This window comes from Morone saxatilis, unplaced genomic scaffold, assembly GCF_004916995.1.
Source record: "Morone saxatilis isolate NCDOM2014 unplaced genomic scaffold, NCSU_SB_2.0 Contig14, whole genome shotgun sequence".
Taxonomy (NCBI): Eukaryota; Metazoa; Chordata; class Actinopteri; family Moronidae; genus Morone; species Morone saxatilis.
In genome coordinates, this window is record NW_023339696.1 from 2,291,452 (window position 1) to 2,307,160 (window position 15,709).

Consider the following 15,709-nt stretch of genomic DNA (forward strand, 5'->3'; position numbering starts at 1 on the left):
CATCTAAAAAAAAAAAAAAAAAAACCCTTCCTCCCCCAAATGCCCAACTTACCTCCTCTGCTGATGAATGAGTCTCCATACTGGGTCGTCAACCTCTCTATGTCCTGACTTCACTGGATGACAGCGAGACACAAACAGATGATGGACAGAGAGGAGAGACACAAAGACAGAGTGATGATGCTGATGGAGAGTGGGCGCAGTCAGCTGTGTCAGTAATCCCCTAATCCTCTCCAATCACAAAGTGTTTCCTCTCATCCACTGAACTCTGGCAGCTCATCTGATGTTTTTATCATGTCTCTGTCTCCGAGCCCCTCCCTCTCGTTTCCTTATAATACCACTGCGGAGCCTTGGCGTCCCACCATCCGTCTGTTTCACTGACTTTAATATTATATAAAGACTGTTAACATCTTGTGAGGCGTTTGTGTGTGCAGATGGGCCCCAGAAATCCCAGGTTCACTGCATGTCGGTTGGTACTGTTATTTTTGATTTACTGCAGATTTGTTTGGAAGTTTGCATTTCTAGTTTTATTTTTAAATTATTATTATTATTTATTGTGATTTAGTGGATCTGTTGTTATAGTCAACTCAACTCAAGCGGGTCCTGTGACTGTATCTTAGTCCTGTCCTGGCTGAGAAGCCCTCGTAGACGTTAAGTATCTAGTTTACAGTGTGCTTTCTCTTAAATGTTTAATTTTCAACTGTATTCATCAGTGTAATTGTTGCTTACTCACACAATAGAACAAAAAAAAGCCTAAAAAGACTACAAGTATGAAAAAAATCAATTAACTATTTTGATTAACCATTTTTATTAGTTAATTAATTGTTTAAGCTATTAATCTGATATAATGCCTCATATAAAAGGCTCTAGCTTGTTAAACATTTCCTGCTTGTCTCAGTTTTAACTGTCAGTCAGACACAATATTTTTGTCAAACTTACGATGGGCATTTTCACTATTTTTGTCATAAACATTTCATTAATTATAAAGTAATTAAAATAGAAAAAAGGATTATATTGCCCTAAGAATCACATCAGTCCCAACCAGGAAGCCCGACGTAGCCGCCGGAATTACGCCCACTGCGTCATGACGTTGTTGAAAGAAACGAAAACGTCTGAATGCGGAAGTGGTGGCTGTTGTGGACCGTGCACGGCGGTGAATGGTCGATACCGGGGGAATAATGGCGGAAGAGCAGCCTGTCTGCTGTTGCTGCAATGTTCAGTGCAACACGAGCTGTTTTTAAAGGAGTGCGTGATGTTGGAGAAACCCGCGGAGGCGACCGGAAACATCAGCGACGCAGTCCTGCTAGCTTCAGCTAACAGCTAACACAGGAAGGTAACGTCATGTCGTCATAGTTTGACCACATGGCTGCACAATAACAACCCGCCTGCACTGGTGCCTCTTATATTTGACTTCAGTTCAAAGTATGTTGGAAACAAGTGAGGATTTGTGCTGGTTTTGTGCGCAGTTGTGTTAGCTAGTAGAGAACTGGGGACGTTAGCATGTCAGTGTGTTAATACCGTCATTACCGAGAAACCCGCATTCACATTGAAACTTCAAAGATGAAGACACTTCCATAGGCGGGACTAATATGGTCCTAGAATAATAGATATTATCATTATATAGAATGTTTGTAACTTTCAGCACATTTTAAAAGAAAAGAGTGAGAGACTGGCATTTGAGCAGGGCACCTGTTTGTGGCTGACAGAGCGTTCTGCATCTAGCAGCTGTGTTAACAAATCAAAATCAGTCAGACAGGTAGTACCTTCAATAAATCTACCATCCACTGATTTATATGGAGTAGATCTCTCTAAAACACTGGTTCCCAACCGTTTTCCTTAAGGAACTCCTTTCCTGTCATTGAGGAAACTGATGACTGAGTGACACTTTTCTAACGCAGGACCAGGCTGTTTATCAGAGAGTCTGAATAGAGCTCCTCAAAGTTCAGGTCCTAAATACAAACACAGTAAAAGTACTGTATGACAGAAGTAACATTTCCATAGGGAACGCATACAGCTCATTTCTGGCCCACTATTAATGGAAAGTTCAAGCAATGACATATGTTATTCCCAGAAAGCTGGACGGGGACATACAGTGGTAACTCAGGAGACGTGTTAAGAATCCTTTTCATTCTGAAAGAGAAGAGTGATTGTTGGGATGAAGGAATGATCTACAACCACTGCCACCATTCCTGCAGGGTGTTTCACCGTTTCTGCAGCAGCCATGGCGGAGGCCGGAGCCCATCTGACCTCCACCGCCGTGAACGAGCAGCCCTCCATCTTTGAGGTCCTGGCACAGGAGTCTCTGATGGAGTCGGTCAGACCAGCACTGAGGCACGCAGTCAAGGTGAGCGCCACTCAGCCAACTGGTAGAGAATAATACTGTAAAGCTGCTCAGTGTCTGGTTTTACTTTATGTGTGTTCTTCTTTGTAAATGATGAACTGTATGGGTATGACATGAGGGTGAAAGAAATGGTCAAAGTAAGAATCAGGATTTTTTTCCACTTAGAATTGAGATCAGGGTTTTTAATGCAGACAGTATGTAAACATTCTCTACTGGTACTGGCAGACTCCACTGGCAACATCAGCCCCATTACTAAAACACACGTCAGAAAGAAAATAAAACTCACCAACATGGACCCTGTCCGTCTTTCCAGCAAGCATCAGCGCTGGTTTGGTTGAAATGAACCCTTAATTAAATTAGAAAATACTCCCGAAAAGAGCTGCAATGTCTGCAACGTGGATGGTCCTCGGAGACAAATACATACTTCATAATTAAAGACATTGCATGGAGTGTGGTGGGACTTCAGAGAGAAAAATGGCAATTTTACCTCTCAGACTGTCCAGAAGCATCTTTGTTCGTCTTTCCACTGTTCCAGCAATCACCATCTTTCCTGGTTCTCAGGTTCTGGCAGAGTCCAACCCTTCCCGATTCGGTTTCCTGTGGCGACGCTTCGACGAGCTCTACCTGCTTCTGGACCTCCTCCTCCAGAACCACTTCCTGTCTCACTGCAGCGCCTCCTTCTCCGAGAACTTTTACGGCCTGAAGCGAGTTTCGGGAGGGCGAGGACTTCCTGTTGGCCTGGGGCTGCACAGGAAGTCTCACTGGCGCTCTCTTCTTCTCCTGTGCCTGGTGCCGTACCTGCGGGCCAAGCTGGAGGCGACGCTGGCTCGTCAGAGGGACGAGGAGGACTTCTCCATCCGGCTGGCGCAGAGCAGGGGCCGGAGGCTGTACCGGGCGGCCGTGGCGGCGTACCCTTACGTCAGCTCAGCGTGGCAGGCATGGGTTTTCTGCCAGCAGCTGCTCTTTGTCTTTGGAGTCTCCGGGACCCATAATCCCCTGCTGTGGCTGGCCAGGGTCAGACTGGCAAGACTTAACGCTCAAGATATCAAAGACATGGAGCTGAAGACCGGCAAAACTGGCCCCCCAGCTGAGGGGAGGTACATGAGTCTGCTATTACTGTTATAGGTTTCTTTGTTTTCTTTGCCCTGTTCTGAGTCTCACAGGCAGTACTCGTTAGGCCTTCCAGTCAGGTATAGTTTCTAGATGGATGCATGGTTGGGTCATGGTTTGGTTCAGGTCTGCCATCCCGCTAAACAAGGCTGCAACCAGCGGTTATTTTCATTAACCCGTCGATCGTTTTCTCAATTAAGTGATTAGTTGTTTGGTCAATAAAATGGTGAATAACGGTAATCACTGTTTCCCAAAGCCCAAAGATATATCAAATTTCTGTCATAGAAGCCTAAAAAACCCAGAAAATCCTCGTTTGAGAAGCTGAGATCAGAGAATGTTGACTGTTTAATGGTTGACATTAGCTGATGAAGTAGAGTGGCAGCTCTACCACTGAAGGAGGCCACAAAGCAAAGCCTACTTTAAAGGCTTAAATCAGGGCAAAAGAAACTTGAACTTGTCTACCTGTTGATTTTCATGCTGCACTGAAATAAGTGAAACCAAAGTTTTAAAAGCAACAACATTTTCAGGGAATGAAACTCCACAAATGGAGCAGAACAGGCAACCTTATATGGCAGTTTCAGGGAGTTGATTATGTCAATACAGGGTTCCCACGTGTCCTGGAAAACCTGGAAATTTTGAGCCTAGCCTTCCAGTCATGGAAGCTGATTAAAATTGTATTAATTGTATTGTAGCCCCTCACGCAGATCCACGCCTCAGGTTTGAACTCTGAAACTCCACTTCAGAGCGGGTTCACCAGACTTGGAGCAATGTTTTTCGCGCCAAGTGTAATTTTAGCGGAGCTAATAAATACATGCACAGAGATGTTAACTGTATGTGCAGCAAACACTTCTTTAATAGACTAATAGGTGAGAGCTGAGGCCCAGTGTCAGACAAACATCTTAAAGTCACCACCCACAATGCATTGTTCTTGTGTTCGCAGCCTGGTGCAGAGAGCGTGGTGGTTGATGTCACAAGCAGCCAGGGGCGTGGCCGTGTCCCTCTCTACCTCCCTCTCCATGGGCGTCTTCTTCCTGCAGTTCCTGGAGTGGTGGTATTCCTCGGACAACCAGAGCGCCGTGAAAACCCTCACCTCGCTGCCCGCTCCGCCACCACCCCTCCACCTGCAGCAGGAGCGCAGCGGCCGGGACTCTCCGCCCACCTCGGCAAATCGCAGCGAAGGCGCCCAGCACAGCTCCGACTGCAGGAACTGCCCGCTGTGCCGGAGGCTTCGCACCAACGCCACGGTGCTGTCCACCTCCGGCTTCGTGTTCTGTTACCGCTGCATCTACACATACGTGAAGGCCAACCGCCGCTGCCCGGTCACCGGCTACCCCACCGAGCTGCAGCACCTCATCAAGATCTACTCGCCGGAGAGCTAGACCACATCGGTGTGTGGAGTCTGACTACTGCCTCTTCTTTTCCACAGAACAGTGGCCTTGCGAGGTTCCCTCTGGTGTGAGGAGCTGCAGGCTCGGTCTACTTTTTGGGATAAACACACTGCGTTTTCCTTTTGTATGAAATAAACTTTGCAATAGTGTTTGATCAATTGCTCAGTGATGTGAGCTGATTTATATCTGATGCTGGATTTCTTTCAGCTCACATCACATTCAATATTTATAATTCCATTATTAAATTGTATTAAAATGTTAAGTGGTATTAAGTATTTTTTTTAACTGCAGTAATTCATAATTATGGAAATACATACACAGTTCATTCATTATGAATTGATTATAACATGAAAAATCCTGTTAATGAAATGACATTTAAAGAAGGGATGTGGAGCTTTGGAGGGAATTGGAAGTCCTGTATGGAGCCATTATTGCAGCAAAACTTGAGTGGAAAGTTCTGTGTGTGAAATCAGATTTGCAAATGTGTAGGATCTGTAAAATAGGCACAGATTTGTAAATGTGTAAAAACCTACAAATCTGTATTCAGATTGGCAAATATATAATGTCGATCTGTAAGTGTGTATGGATCGGACACATTCACAAATCTCAGTAAGAGTTTTACAGATTATGCACACACGAGATACAGTCACACAACTCTCCACTCACATTTATAAGTGGTTATGCTCCAATAATGGCTCCATAATGGCTCATCCATGTTGGAAGATTTGAACTGTATTTTAGCCCCTCACTCGGATCGATGACAAACCATATTCTGTGAGAAACCTGACTCTCGGTAGGATGAGCTGCACACTATGATACTTGATAAATGATAAAGTGAAACTGACTTGTAGAGATCGTTTCAGTGGGTAGAGCTAGCGACCCATGTACCAAGGCTGAAAAAAGTTAAGCTTCCCACAGATATTTGCCTGAAAACGTCCTACAGCTGACCTGGAAGCTGTTCAGTTAACATATTTGGAGACATCAAATCTCAAAGGAATAGTTTGACATTTTGGAAAATGCTGTGATTCAGATGAGGATTGATCCCACTCTCATGTCTGTAAGCTATATAAGCTACAGCTAGCAGAGCTTAATTTAGCCTTAACCTGGCGGTCTAAAGTGGCTTGAAGCAGCTGGACCGTTTGACCATGGGTGTGCCGTGTTGAGCGGTCCGAACGGGCGCAGGAGAGGAGAGGCGACCATCATGGGCACGCATTTTGTGCACTTTGAACAGGTTATATGAGTACTGGGAAATGCAACAGGAAATCGGTGAATTGCTTTATTGAGTTTCCAGACAAGTTTAACAACAGGCCCACTTAAAAAAAAAAACAAAGAAACAGATAATCAGGATCAACGTCACAACGTTACAGTGAGAGTAAAAAAAAAAAAAGGGCTTCATTAAAATGTCCACAAACCCCTGAAATGACACTGAGTGTGAAGAATCACAAGAGTCACCTTCTTCCCTTTTTAAGCTCCTGCAACACAATTCATCAACAGGAAATCAGGACGAGAAGAAAAAACGGGCTGAAAACTTCGAAAAAGGGACAAGTATCATCATCAATAATAGTCACAGTAATAGATTGCTCGAATAGCGTGTATTGCACATGTGTACACATATATGCACTTTATATATACATGTGAGTCAGCAAGAACTAGACACATGTTGTATTGTCGCAACAAGAAATAATCTGGATTAAAACGACAGCACGGACAGAGAATAGTCAGGAATGTGCTTGTGATCAGTTCCAACAAAAACAGCGTTTTCCAATTTTTCAGTCACGAGCCGGACAAGAGAAAAGGTAACAGAGAGAACGTCTCCCCTCGAAAAACACAAGGAGGTAAAAGAGAGAGAGAGGAGGTGACAGTCGCACTGATACTGAACCTCCTCGTCCCACCCCAAATGTCCAAAGAGAGCCCTCCCCCCACACCGCATCATAGCAGGACACTACATTTACACCACAGTATCAAACATATCAAGAAATATACAGTATTAACTCATGTAGCAAAATAGTCTGTGTGTGTGTGTGTGTGTGAGAAAGTGTGCATTTAACCTCACTGTGTGTGTGTGTGGGTGGTAGCAACAGTAAAGCTGTGTGGCCTCTGGACTGGGGAAGTCTGTCACCCTGTCACACACACGGCCAGGCTCTGTCCGCGCTATTAGTTTTAAGTGTGCAGGATAACAACGCTGCTGGTGCAGATGGTTCTTTAGGAGCCCTTTCATTAGGACTCAGGACCAGAGCCCAAAAGGTGGCTTCTCCGAACTCCCGTCCTGTCCTGGTACAAACCAACCAGAACTGACCTGCACTAAAACAAAAATCTTAAATCTTCAGTCCGCAATCTGTGCTTATGTGTGCCCTCTGACCAAGCAGCAACCATCCTGACTTAAAGGCCCAGTGTAACATTTAGGAGGATCTACTGGCAGGAATGGAATATAATATTCATATGATGTTTTCATTAGTGTATAATCACCTGAATCACCTTTTTCATGACCTCAAAATGAGCCGTTTTTATCTACAACCGCTCTGGGTCCTCCATGGCCACCATGTTGAACCGCCATGTTTCTACAGTAGTCCAGGACGGACAAACCAACACTGGCTCTAGATAGGGCCTTTAGCGTTTTTAGCAAGTTTCGCAGCCACTGTGGTTGCTCCTTGAGCTGTATTCAACTTGTTGCAATCTGTAACTTTCCCCACTATATGCAACTAAATCCTACACACTGGTTGTTTTAAAGGATGATTCTGTTTCTTACGATTTGGGTCTTATTTTTGTAGTTGTGTTGATTACGAGAACTTTGAATTCACCAAAAGTAATTTGCTGAAATCTTAGAACACAGCAACGTCGCTACAACAGAAGAAGAAAAACGGTCAAAATAAATTACGACGTGGTCTGACCACGTCTAAAGGGTAAAGTATTTGTAGCTGGTCCCACCCAGTGTTCTCATGGTGCATTCCATTTGAAATTGGAAGATGGAATTTGCGATCATGAAATTCATCATCATAAAGTGGGATTTTAGACTTTGAAGTTGGAAGAACCTCACCAAACCCAACCTCAAAATCCAAGATATCGTAATATATTGATTCTTAACCGCTGTATCGGGATACGTATTGTATGTCCAGATTCTTGCCAATACACAGCCCTAATTGCTAACCTAGCTAGGTTTTTTGACTTGAACTGGAACGTAGTCAACTCGGGTCGTTCTCCCAGCACCTCAGACTTCAGAGGTAAATGGAAAGCACCATTATTATGGAAAAGAACAAAACTAGAAAGAAAATAAGGCCCAAATTGTAATAAGTGACAGGGAAAATACGAAATTCTTCAACAGACAATTTGAATTAATTACTCGTTGGTAATTAAAAAAAAAAAAAATGTTGAGAAAACGTTAAGGCATTTTTTTTAATATGGGTATAAATTGCTTAATTGACAGGCTTCTCAGCTGTGGTCCACTTGCTCGTCCCTCCACAGTTTTGTTCCTTTGTGGCCGCGTGAACTCCAGTCGAGATCAGGCGTCAACGGCTACCGTTGTCGATAGCTAATTCTAATCCGTCCAACTCCACCGCTCGACCTCCCCAACGAGAGGCACTGCTATTACTGACTACTGATACAATGGACAAAATGGCCTTAGTGTTTACATTAGTACAAAAAGACTACACTGAACCGCCTGGAAACACAGCTCAATAAATCAATCAATTTTTAGATCAATCAATACTCTGTCCATCCCACCTGACAGATAATACATGCAAACAGCGCTCAACCACAGGGAACCCTGCAAATGATGTAAGCTGTGATGCTGTCTGCCGCTTCACCATGGCAACGCTAAAGCTGGACATTGAAGTTCTCTCTCTCTGTTCCAACCACTGCTGTCCTGTCAGTGTTATATTGCTTTGAACAGACGAGACCCAAAGGAAGCAGCGTGAGCTACAACACTCGCTACACCACAAAGGGTCCTGGGAAATGGACTTGTGAGGTTGAAGATTGTGTTCGGCAGAGTCAGCTTACTGAGTGACTCGATAGTGTTTCTGAGTTAAGTTTCTGATGATGCGGATGATAGAGTGGTCCAGTTCTGAAGCTTTGCGTCTACTGGGCACCTTCGACAAGCACAAAACGTTAGCTTACAAAAACAGCAATAAACTGGAGCTTGGTGAACACACAACTGTGTAGTTAGCATACTTGGGCCACGGTTCCCAACAGTTAGTGGGATGGAAATGGATTTTTGATTGGATATTCAGCCATTTTAAAACTTTCATGAAAGCTAATAAAGATGATTGCTAACAAATAGTTAACAGGGAAGAATCTATACCATAACAAAACAATTGAGCGGTCCATTAGCCCTGATCCAGGAACAGCATGTTATGTATGGTAGTTGCTGAGTGGATTAAAAAAAGTTTGTTACGAACTATGTATATGAACTCAGTGGATGGTAGGAAATCTTCTTAGTCACTTCAATGTGGAAGAATGGTTGGTGCAAACTCAGAAACTAAGAAAAAGATCTGATTTACACTGACCAAGAAAGGTCTTCTCTATTAAGCTCTGCTGCACTGTACACTCCATTTTTATAATAATGGCTTTGCTCCTCAAAACTACCTTGTTGTTCCTTGGGTTGAAAGGTCAGATGAGCTGCATTCAACTCCTCGAAACAGCCAAGACTCTGTGATATTTTGTTCCCCCAATGGTTACAGCAGCTGCTGGACTTGCCTACCCGCTCGTTTTCCACAGAGGACATCACGACAATGGTCATGGCAGCTAGTACAAAAAAGTGAGCTGAATTAAAAGTGGCCATCAGTGACTCTCGACTTTATCATTATCTAAGCGAAAAAGAACAAACACTGGCAGTGTACCATTCCCTGACATCTCCCCCCCTCTCTTGGACTCCCCTGAAGGCCATACCTTGTGTTCCCACTTGTGACCTTCTGAACACACTGCGACTTCCTGTGTCATCTTTGAATACATATTGTTTTGTATTAAAGGTACTACAGTTTTTAACTGGTTATAAAACAGTCTGAATTTAATACTGATGCCTCTATATGACTTACATAAGCACACAAGACCATCAGCAAGAAGATTGGCCATTTCTGTAAAGTTATTCTTAATGCCTGCCACCCGATTGGATTCCCCTTGAAATCAATGAAACAAGGCTGTGGCAAGCACAGGGGCCGCTAGAATCAACAATAATGAAAAGTTCCTTCTAAGTTTAAAGATACCTTTCTTAGTCAGGGTAAGTGACATATTTTTAAACCTGGCATTTTTACCCCATCTTATACACCTTTCTCATATATATAGAAGAAGATAACCCACCATCCAGTGCATTTGTACTTTAAACATTGCTGTAACAAATGTTTGGAGGCCGTCAGTGACTAAACATCCAAGCTACAGGATGCCGATTCAGCTGTGATATGCAGTACGACGGTCAGCGCTAATGAATGACGTAAAACCATGGAAAAGGGCTTGCTAACTCCCTGTTGGACTGCAAAAATGCATCACCACTGGACCAAATCTATTTACCCAGTTATGACCTTTGAACTTCATATCCACTGTTCTGTAGTTGCTGCTGATTGCCTGTGGAGGGCAGCACTGCCTTCCTGGTCCTGCCAGAGGAACAGGAGCTCACTGTTCGCCTCCAACAACAACAACCACTACGATAACAATATCCAGCCACCCTCAACATCTGTAAACAAACATACAAACATATGGCGGTCTGATGTCATCAGACCGTGTGCTTACTTCCTGTCAAACAGCCAAACCTTTTAAACATCAAATCTCCAAATAGAATATATTCATAAATCCAATCTTATTGGATAAAACACTGTTTACATATATATATATATTTATATAGAATATTATTTTTTCTTTTTTTATACAAAAAGAGAAAGTAGTTTGTGTTTTTATACATATATGTATGTACAGATATAGAAAAGTGACCACACTGAGTCTGCTGTGACGTAACCGTGGGCAACAGGACAGGAGACAGTATTTACACCAAACAAGAAATATTACAATTAAAAAAAATAGAAGAAATAAGAGGGACGTGGTGGTCGTTGTGGTGTGCCACAATCCAACAATCCCCTTTAGAGAAGAAGGGATGGGCTCAGGTCACATGACTCTCAACCGAAATAAGTGAAAGAGAGAGAGAGGAGTGGTGGTTTGAAGCAATGCAAAGAAAGAATACTGCTAAAACGGGCCTGATCCTGAGACACTTACCAGATCCCATAAAAGTCTGATTGAATATTATTATTAACATTACATTAATATTCAATGGAGATTTTTACTGGAGATGTCTAGTGTGCATTGATGGCTTTAGAGGCGTTTCTTCAGTCTGTTGGGAATACCTGGTATGAATATTATAAGATTTTAAAGAAAATACATTTCTTAGCAGTTTAAATACATTTCTGAGTATATATTTATATTATGATTCTCTCTCTCGCCATCTCTCTCAAGGTTGCTAAATAGTGAGATAAGAACAAATTAAGGCATCCAGATGAAGAAACAAAGACTTGAAAATGAACTGACCGACTAAAACAACAGCAGTGTGTATGCGTGCGCATTAGTGTGTTTCTTCAGTCCTGATTGGCTGGTATGTTTGCTGAGGTGCTGCGGTGGTGGTGTTTTGTGGTTTCTGATTGGACGTTTTTTTTTTTTTTAAAAAGGCACCTAGTTCCTCCTCCTCCTCTGCTCATTTTACAACAGGTTGTTCTTCCTCCGCCAGCCAACCCCACGTTCTTTCAGCCTGCCTCTCTGACAGACAGACAGACAGACAAGTCGTCTGCTTGCCGTCTGACATCTTGACGGGATTCAAATTCAGGTTTTCCACAGTCATCTTCCCGCTGTGGAAACCGAGGAGTAGGGACAAAATAGAAAGACAAAAGAGTGATTGGGCGGTGGGAGGGGAAAATTCAGTGGTGCTGTGTACAGGTGGTAAAGTATACAGGTCACAAGACGTGTCTCCTTGCTGACCCTCTCCTCCTCTGGTTTCCACGGAGATGCTAACAAGTCGTCTGCTCCTCCTTGGGCTGATGAACCAATGGAAAAGAGATGTGTCCATGTTTTTCACACGCCCCGCCTTCTCCTGCCTCCATACTGTTCTCCTCAGGCAATCGGAGTCCTCCCCAACGAGACAATTCGACTCTGTGTGTGTGTACCTCCACACACTCTGCGGAGGAATAGGAAGAGGAAGAGGAGGTGCCAGAAGAGGTGAATGTGGAGTTTTTGTGTGGTTCTTTTTTAAGATCCGCCTACAATACAGGCTCTTCTTCCATTGGCTCCTCTGTGGACCTGTGGACAGTTCAAAATCGAATATAACATTTAAAAGCACTTTTTACATATACATTACAATTCATTTATAAAATAAGCCTCAAGTGTAATATTACGCACTTGTAAAAATAACTGTAGCATTTAGCATTAACTCATCTAGTTACTATCTAGTTACTTCGTGTTGCTTAAATAGTTTAATGCAATTAACATTTCCAGCAATAGGTATACCTCAAGGGTCAGTGTTAGGGCCCCTCCTATTTAGTCAGTGTAACAACGATCTCCCACAACAGTGACAAATAGAAGTGCAAATGTATACAGATGACATTGCTGTATACGCACAGGAAAAAAAACAGGTGGTGTAGCTGCTCTAGGGTTAACAACTGCTATGCTAACACAGTGGCGTGATCGGTGATGTCATAGTTTGAATATTGGCAAGACAAAAGTTATTTTTAAATTTCCGAAAAACCAATAGAACCCCGATGATGCATGGTATTACTGACTTTGCCTTTTCGTGTATATAAAAAAAACTAGCTGCACCTGCATGTGATTGAGTGCAGGGAGAACCAGAGATAAATTGAGGAGTTTCTAGTGCAAGAACATTTCATCATAAGATCATGAATAATGTTCCTGTAAGTTACCCTTCGATATCATATTATTTTATTTTATTACAATACAATATATATTTGTGCATGTTAATATGTCCTTGCTTCATTTTAATTCCATTTTTCTAAGGCAAAACAGCAATAAACTAGTTAACAGTTGCTGCTGACAGTGGAAGAACCATTATTATCAGCAATCTGCTGACTGACACATGTACGGGCTTGTACCGTACGGGTTCTCTAATGATGCTGTGAAGCTATCACAGTTCTCTGCTGACCTGCTGGTTTCCGTGTTGTCAGGAACGGAGCTTGGCTGCTCAACGTCAACACTGAGGGAGGCCATGGCGCTGACTGTTTCTGCCTCGTCCTCCGATTGGCCCTGAGAACCCAGGGGGCCGTCCATTAGCGAGTGGCCACTCGTCTGAGACAAACTCTGGAGACAGGACCAGTGTTTACCTGCATGGACAGAGAGAGGAAGAGAGTGATACACATGGACTGAGGATCAAGAGCTGTGTGTGAGTGAGTGAGTGAGTGAGTGAGTGAGTGAATGAGTGAGTGAATGAGTGAATGAGTGAGTGGGTGCGTGTGTGTTTCTTACTCTGGATCTCTATTACTCTCTCTAGTGAGGCCCAAGCTTTTGGACATGGCTTCTCCTGAGGCCACTGAAACACAGAGTCACACTGAGAGAGACAGAGAGTGTGTGTGTTAACAGCAATGCAGGAAACACTACGTACTAAAACACATCCTGCAAACACAATGCTCATCACTGAGGACGATAATACCACAGACTGGAGGCGTCTTTATCTTTGCACGTGTTGACCTGCACTGTCTAAAAGGAATAGTTTAACATTTTAGGTAAATTACTTTGCCGCTGTCCCCCTAAGAGTAAGGGCAGAAGGTCAATATCAGTCACGTGACGTGTATGAAGCTGGAGTGCTGACATGCTTAGCCTAGCTTAGCATAATGAGCAGAAGCAGGGGGAAACAGCTAGCCTGGCTCTGCCCAAAGTAAAAAAATAAGCTTACCAGCACCACTACGCACTCCCTTATTTACAGTGTATCTCATTAGTTTAACCAAAAATGTAAAAAAAGAAAAGGAGGGACTCCACACCAGTTTGTTTGTTAGTTCTCCTGGAATGTGTTGGCATGTCTTGTGTTTTTCTAATGTCTATATGCAATAATATGATATCATAACAGACTTCAGATGGACACACTTTTTTTTGGTAAGGGGACAGTATTATACTACGCAGGATCTCCATATGGATTTCACTCTTGTTAACAGCCAGATAAACCAAATCCTCTATGGAAAACACAACATCATTTTGAGCTTCTTACACTACTCCAAGCAAGCATCAGCTAAACAAAGATTTCACAGGGACAATTAAGAACGCAAATAATATTGATACTTAATTCACCATCATAGTAAGTTAGTATCAAGGCTCCTGAACTTTGTCATAATAGAAACATTGAGCTGCTGCCTCAACAGCTAGTTAATTGTTGCTAACTTTGCACCAAAGATCAGGAGTGACAGGATTATTTCCAGGATATTTGGTAATTTTTATCAATTTACAGGTGTTTCCATGACTGGAAAACTAGTCTCTAAATTTCCAGGTTCTCCAGGTCGTGTGGAAACCCTGGAAAAGCACCACATACGCCACACCTACTGACTTAGTAGGGCATAAGAGGAGAGGTAGAGACACCGGAGTTGTTAGCAGAAGAGCCACAGACTGCGATTACTCTTCTTTTTTTTTATTGTGACAGCTGTAGAGTGACAGGAAAGGGGGGAGGAACAAAGGGCCAAGGGTCAGAGTCGAACCCATGGTCACTGCAGCAAGGACTCAGCCTTGGTACATGGGGCCAGCTCTACCAGGTAAGCTACCAGGGTGCCCCAAAGACCATCTTTTTAACCCGACATCTGCAGGGGAGGGGGAGTAGTGTCAGGTCACATGACTTCCTGATTATGATTTGTTTACTATTGCCAGCAATAGCAAGCAGAAGTTATAAGACAAAAGCAGAAATAGAGTGAAGGAAGAAGAGTTTTCTTCTACTTGGGCAGACCCAGGCTAGCTGTTTCCCTCTGTTTACAGCCTTTATGCTAAGCTAAGCTAAGTAAACTTCTCATCTAACTCTCAAAAAGAGTGAATCTCCCAAAATGTTGAACTGTTTCTTCAACATTCAAACTCTGCTCCTTTGTGAAAAAAGACAGTGTGCTATTTCTATACTATTCATAGAGAACACAGGTTGACAAAGGTTAAAGTGGTTCATGTTTTAAATGAAAACTTCAATAATTACTGATGACATTCTCTCTCTTACCGGGTCTCCCAGAAGCGCAGACACACAGGCCTCTGACGCGTCACATATGGCGGTGAGGTCATGACCACCCTCCAGCGCCATAACAACGCGCCCACCCGCCAGACCCATCAGCAGCTGCGTTAGCTGCCCGAAACCTGCCAACACACACCGGGCACAGTCCAGAAACACACATCATTTGGCGATCGTGTCAGTGACATAGCGGTCAGAAAATGGCCTTGTTCTGATCACCATGGTAACTGGTGTAGTACTCACACTTGGCAGAGACATTGTATCCTCCCAGAGGAGACTGATGACCCTCCACTGCGTCGAAGCCTGCAGACACCAGAACCACATCTGGGCTGAACTGCTGGGCGATGGGCATCACCACACTCCTACACACACACACACACACACACACACACACACACACACAGTGACATTGTAATGCATCTGTTACCTTCATGCGTGTTCATACTTGAACATAAACCAACCTTTTCGTCTCACATGTATTCACATCAAATTGGGCCCTGGAGTTTTTGTGGACAGTATTTAATCACTGGGTGCCAAACATCTCATTGATCTCCCTCTACTGACCTCTGTAATAACGTAGTTATTTAAAACATATATTTAAAAGGTGAGAATCCAATCATTATAATGTTTACCTAAAGGCAGTAAGGTACTCCACATCACCCATGGGTGGCTCTACTCCTCCGGTCCATGCTATGTTCACATTAAAACCAA

The 15,709-nt window shown here is 43.3% G+C and overlaps 2 protein-coding genes across 2 annotated transcripts; one reads left to right on the top strand and one right to left on the bottom strand.

Annotated features, from left to right (window-relative positions):
- The first annotated feature begins 1,099 nt into the window (after window positions 1-1,099).
- On the top strand, window positions 1,100-5,102 carry pex12 (peroxisomal biogenesis factor 12). Its single transcript, XM_035655614.1, has 4 exons — window positions 1,100-1,330; window positions 2,193-2,341; window positions 2,900-3,435; window positions 4,389-5,102. Exons 2-4 carry the CDS (start codon window positions 2,219-2,221, stop codon window positions 4,825-4,827), a joined length of 1,098 nt encoding a protein of 365 aa, XP_035511507.1. The 5' UTR covers window positions 1,100-1,330; window positions 2,193-2,218; the 3' UTR covers window positions 4,828-5,102.
- A 995-nt stretch (window positions 5,103-6,097) lies between these two features.
- LOC118323608 (histone deacetylase 5-like) lies at window positions 6,098-15,703 on the bottom strand. The gene is made up of 6 exons (XM_035655618.1): window positions 15,631-15,703; window positions 15,242-15,360; window positions 14,990-15,123; window positions 13,276-13,357; window positions 12,956-13,133; window positions 6,098-12,099 (listed from the first exon to the last, which is right to left on the bottom strand). The coding sequence occupies exons 1-6, from the start codon at window positions 15,660-15,662 to the stop codon at window positions 12,060-12,062; spliced, it is 585 nt and encodes a 194-aa protein (XP_035511511.1). The 5' UTR covers window positions 15,663-15,703; the 3' UTR covers window positions 6,098-12,059.
- Window positions 15,704-15,709: the final 6 nt, after the last annotated feature.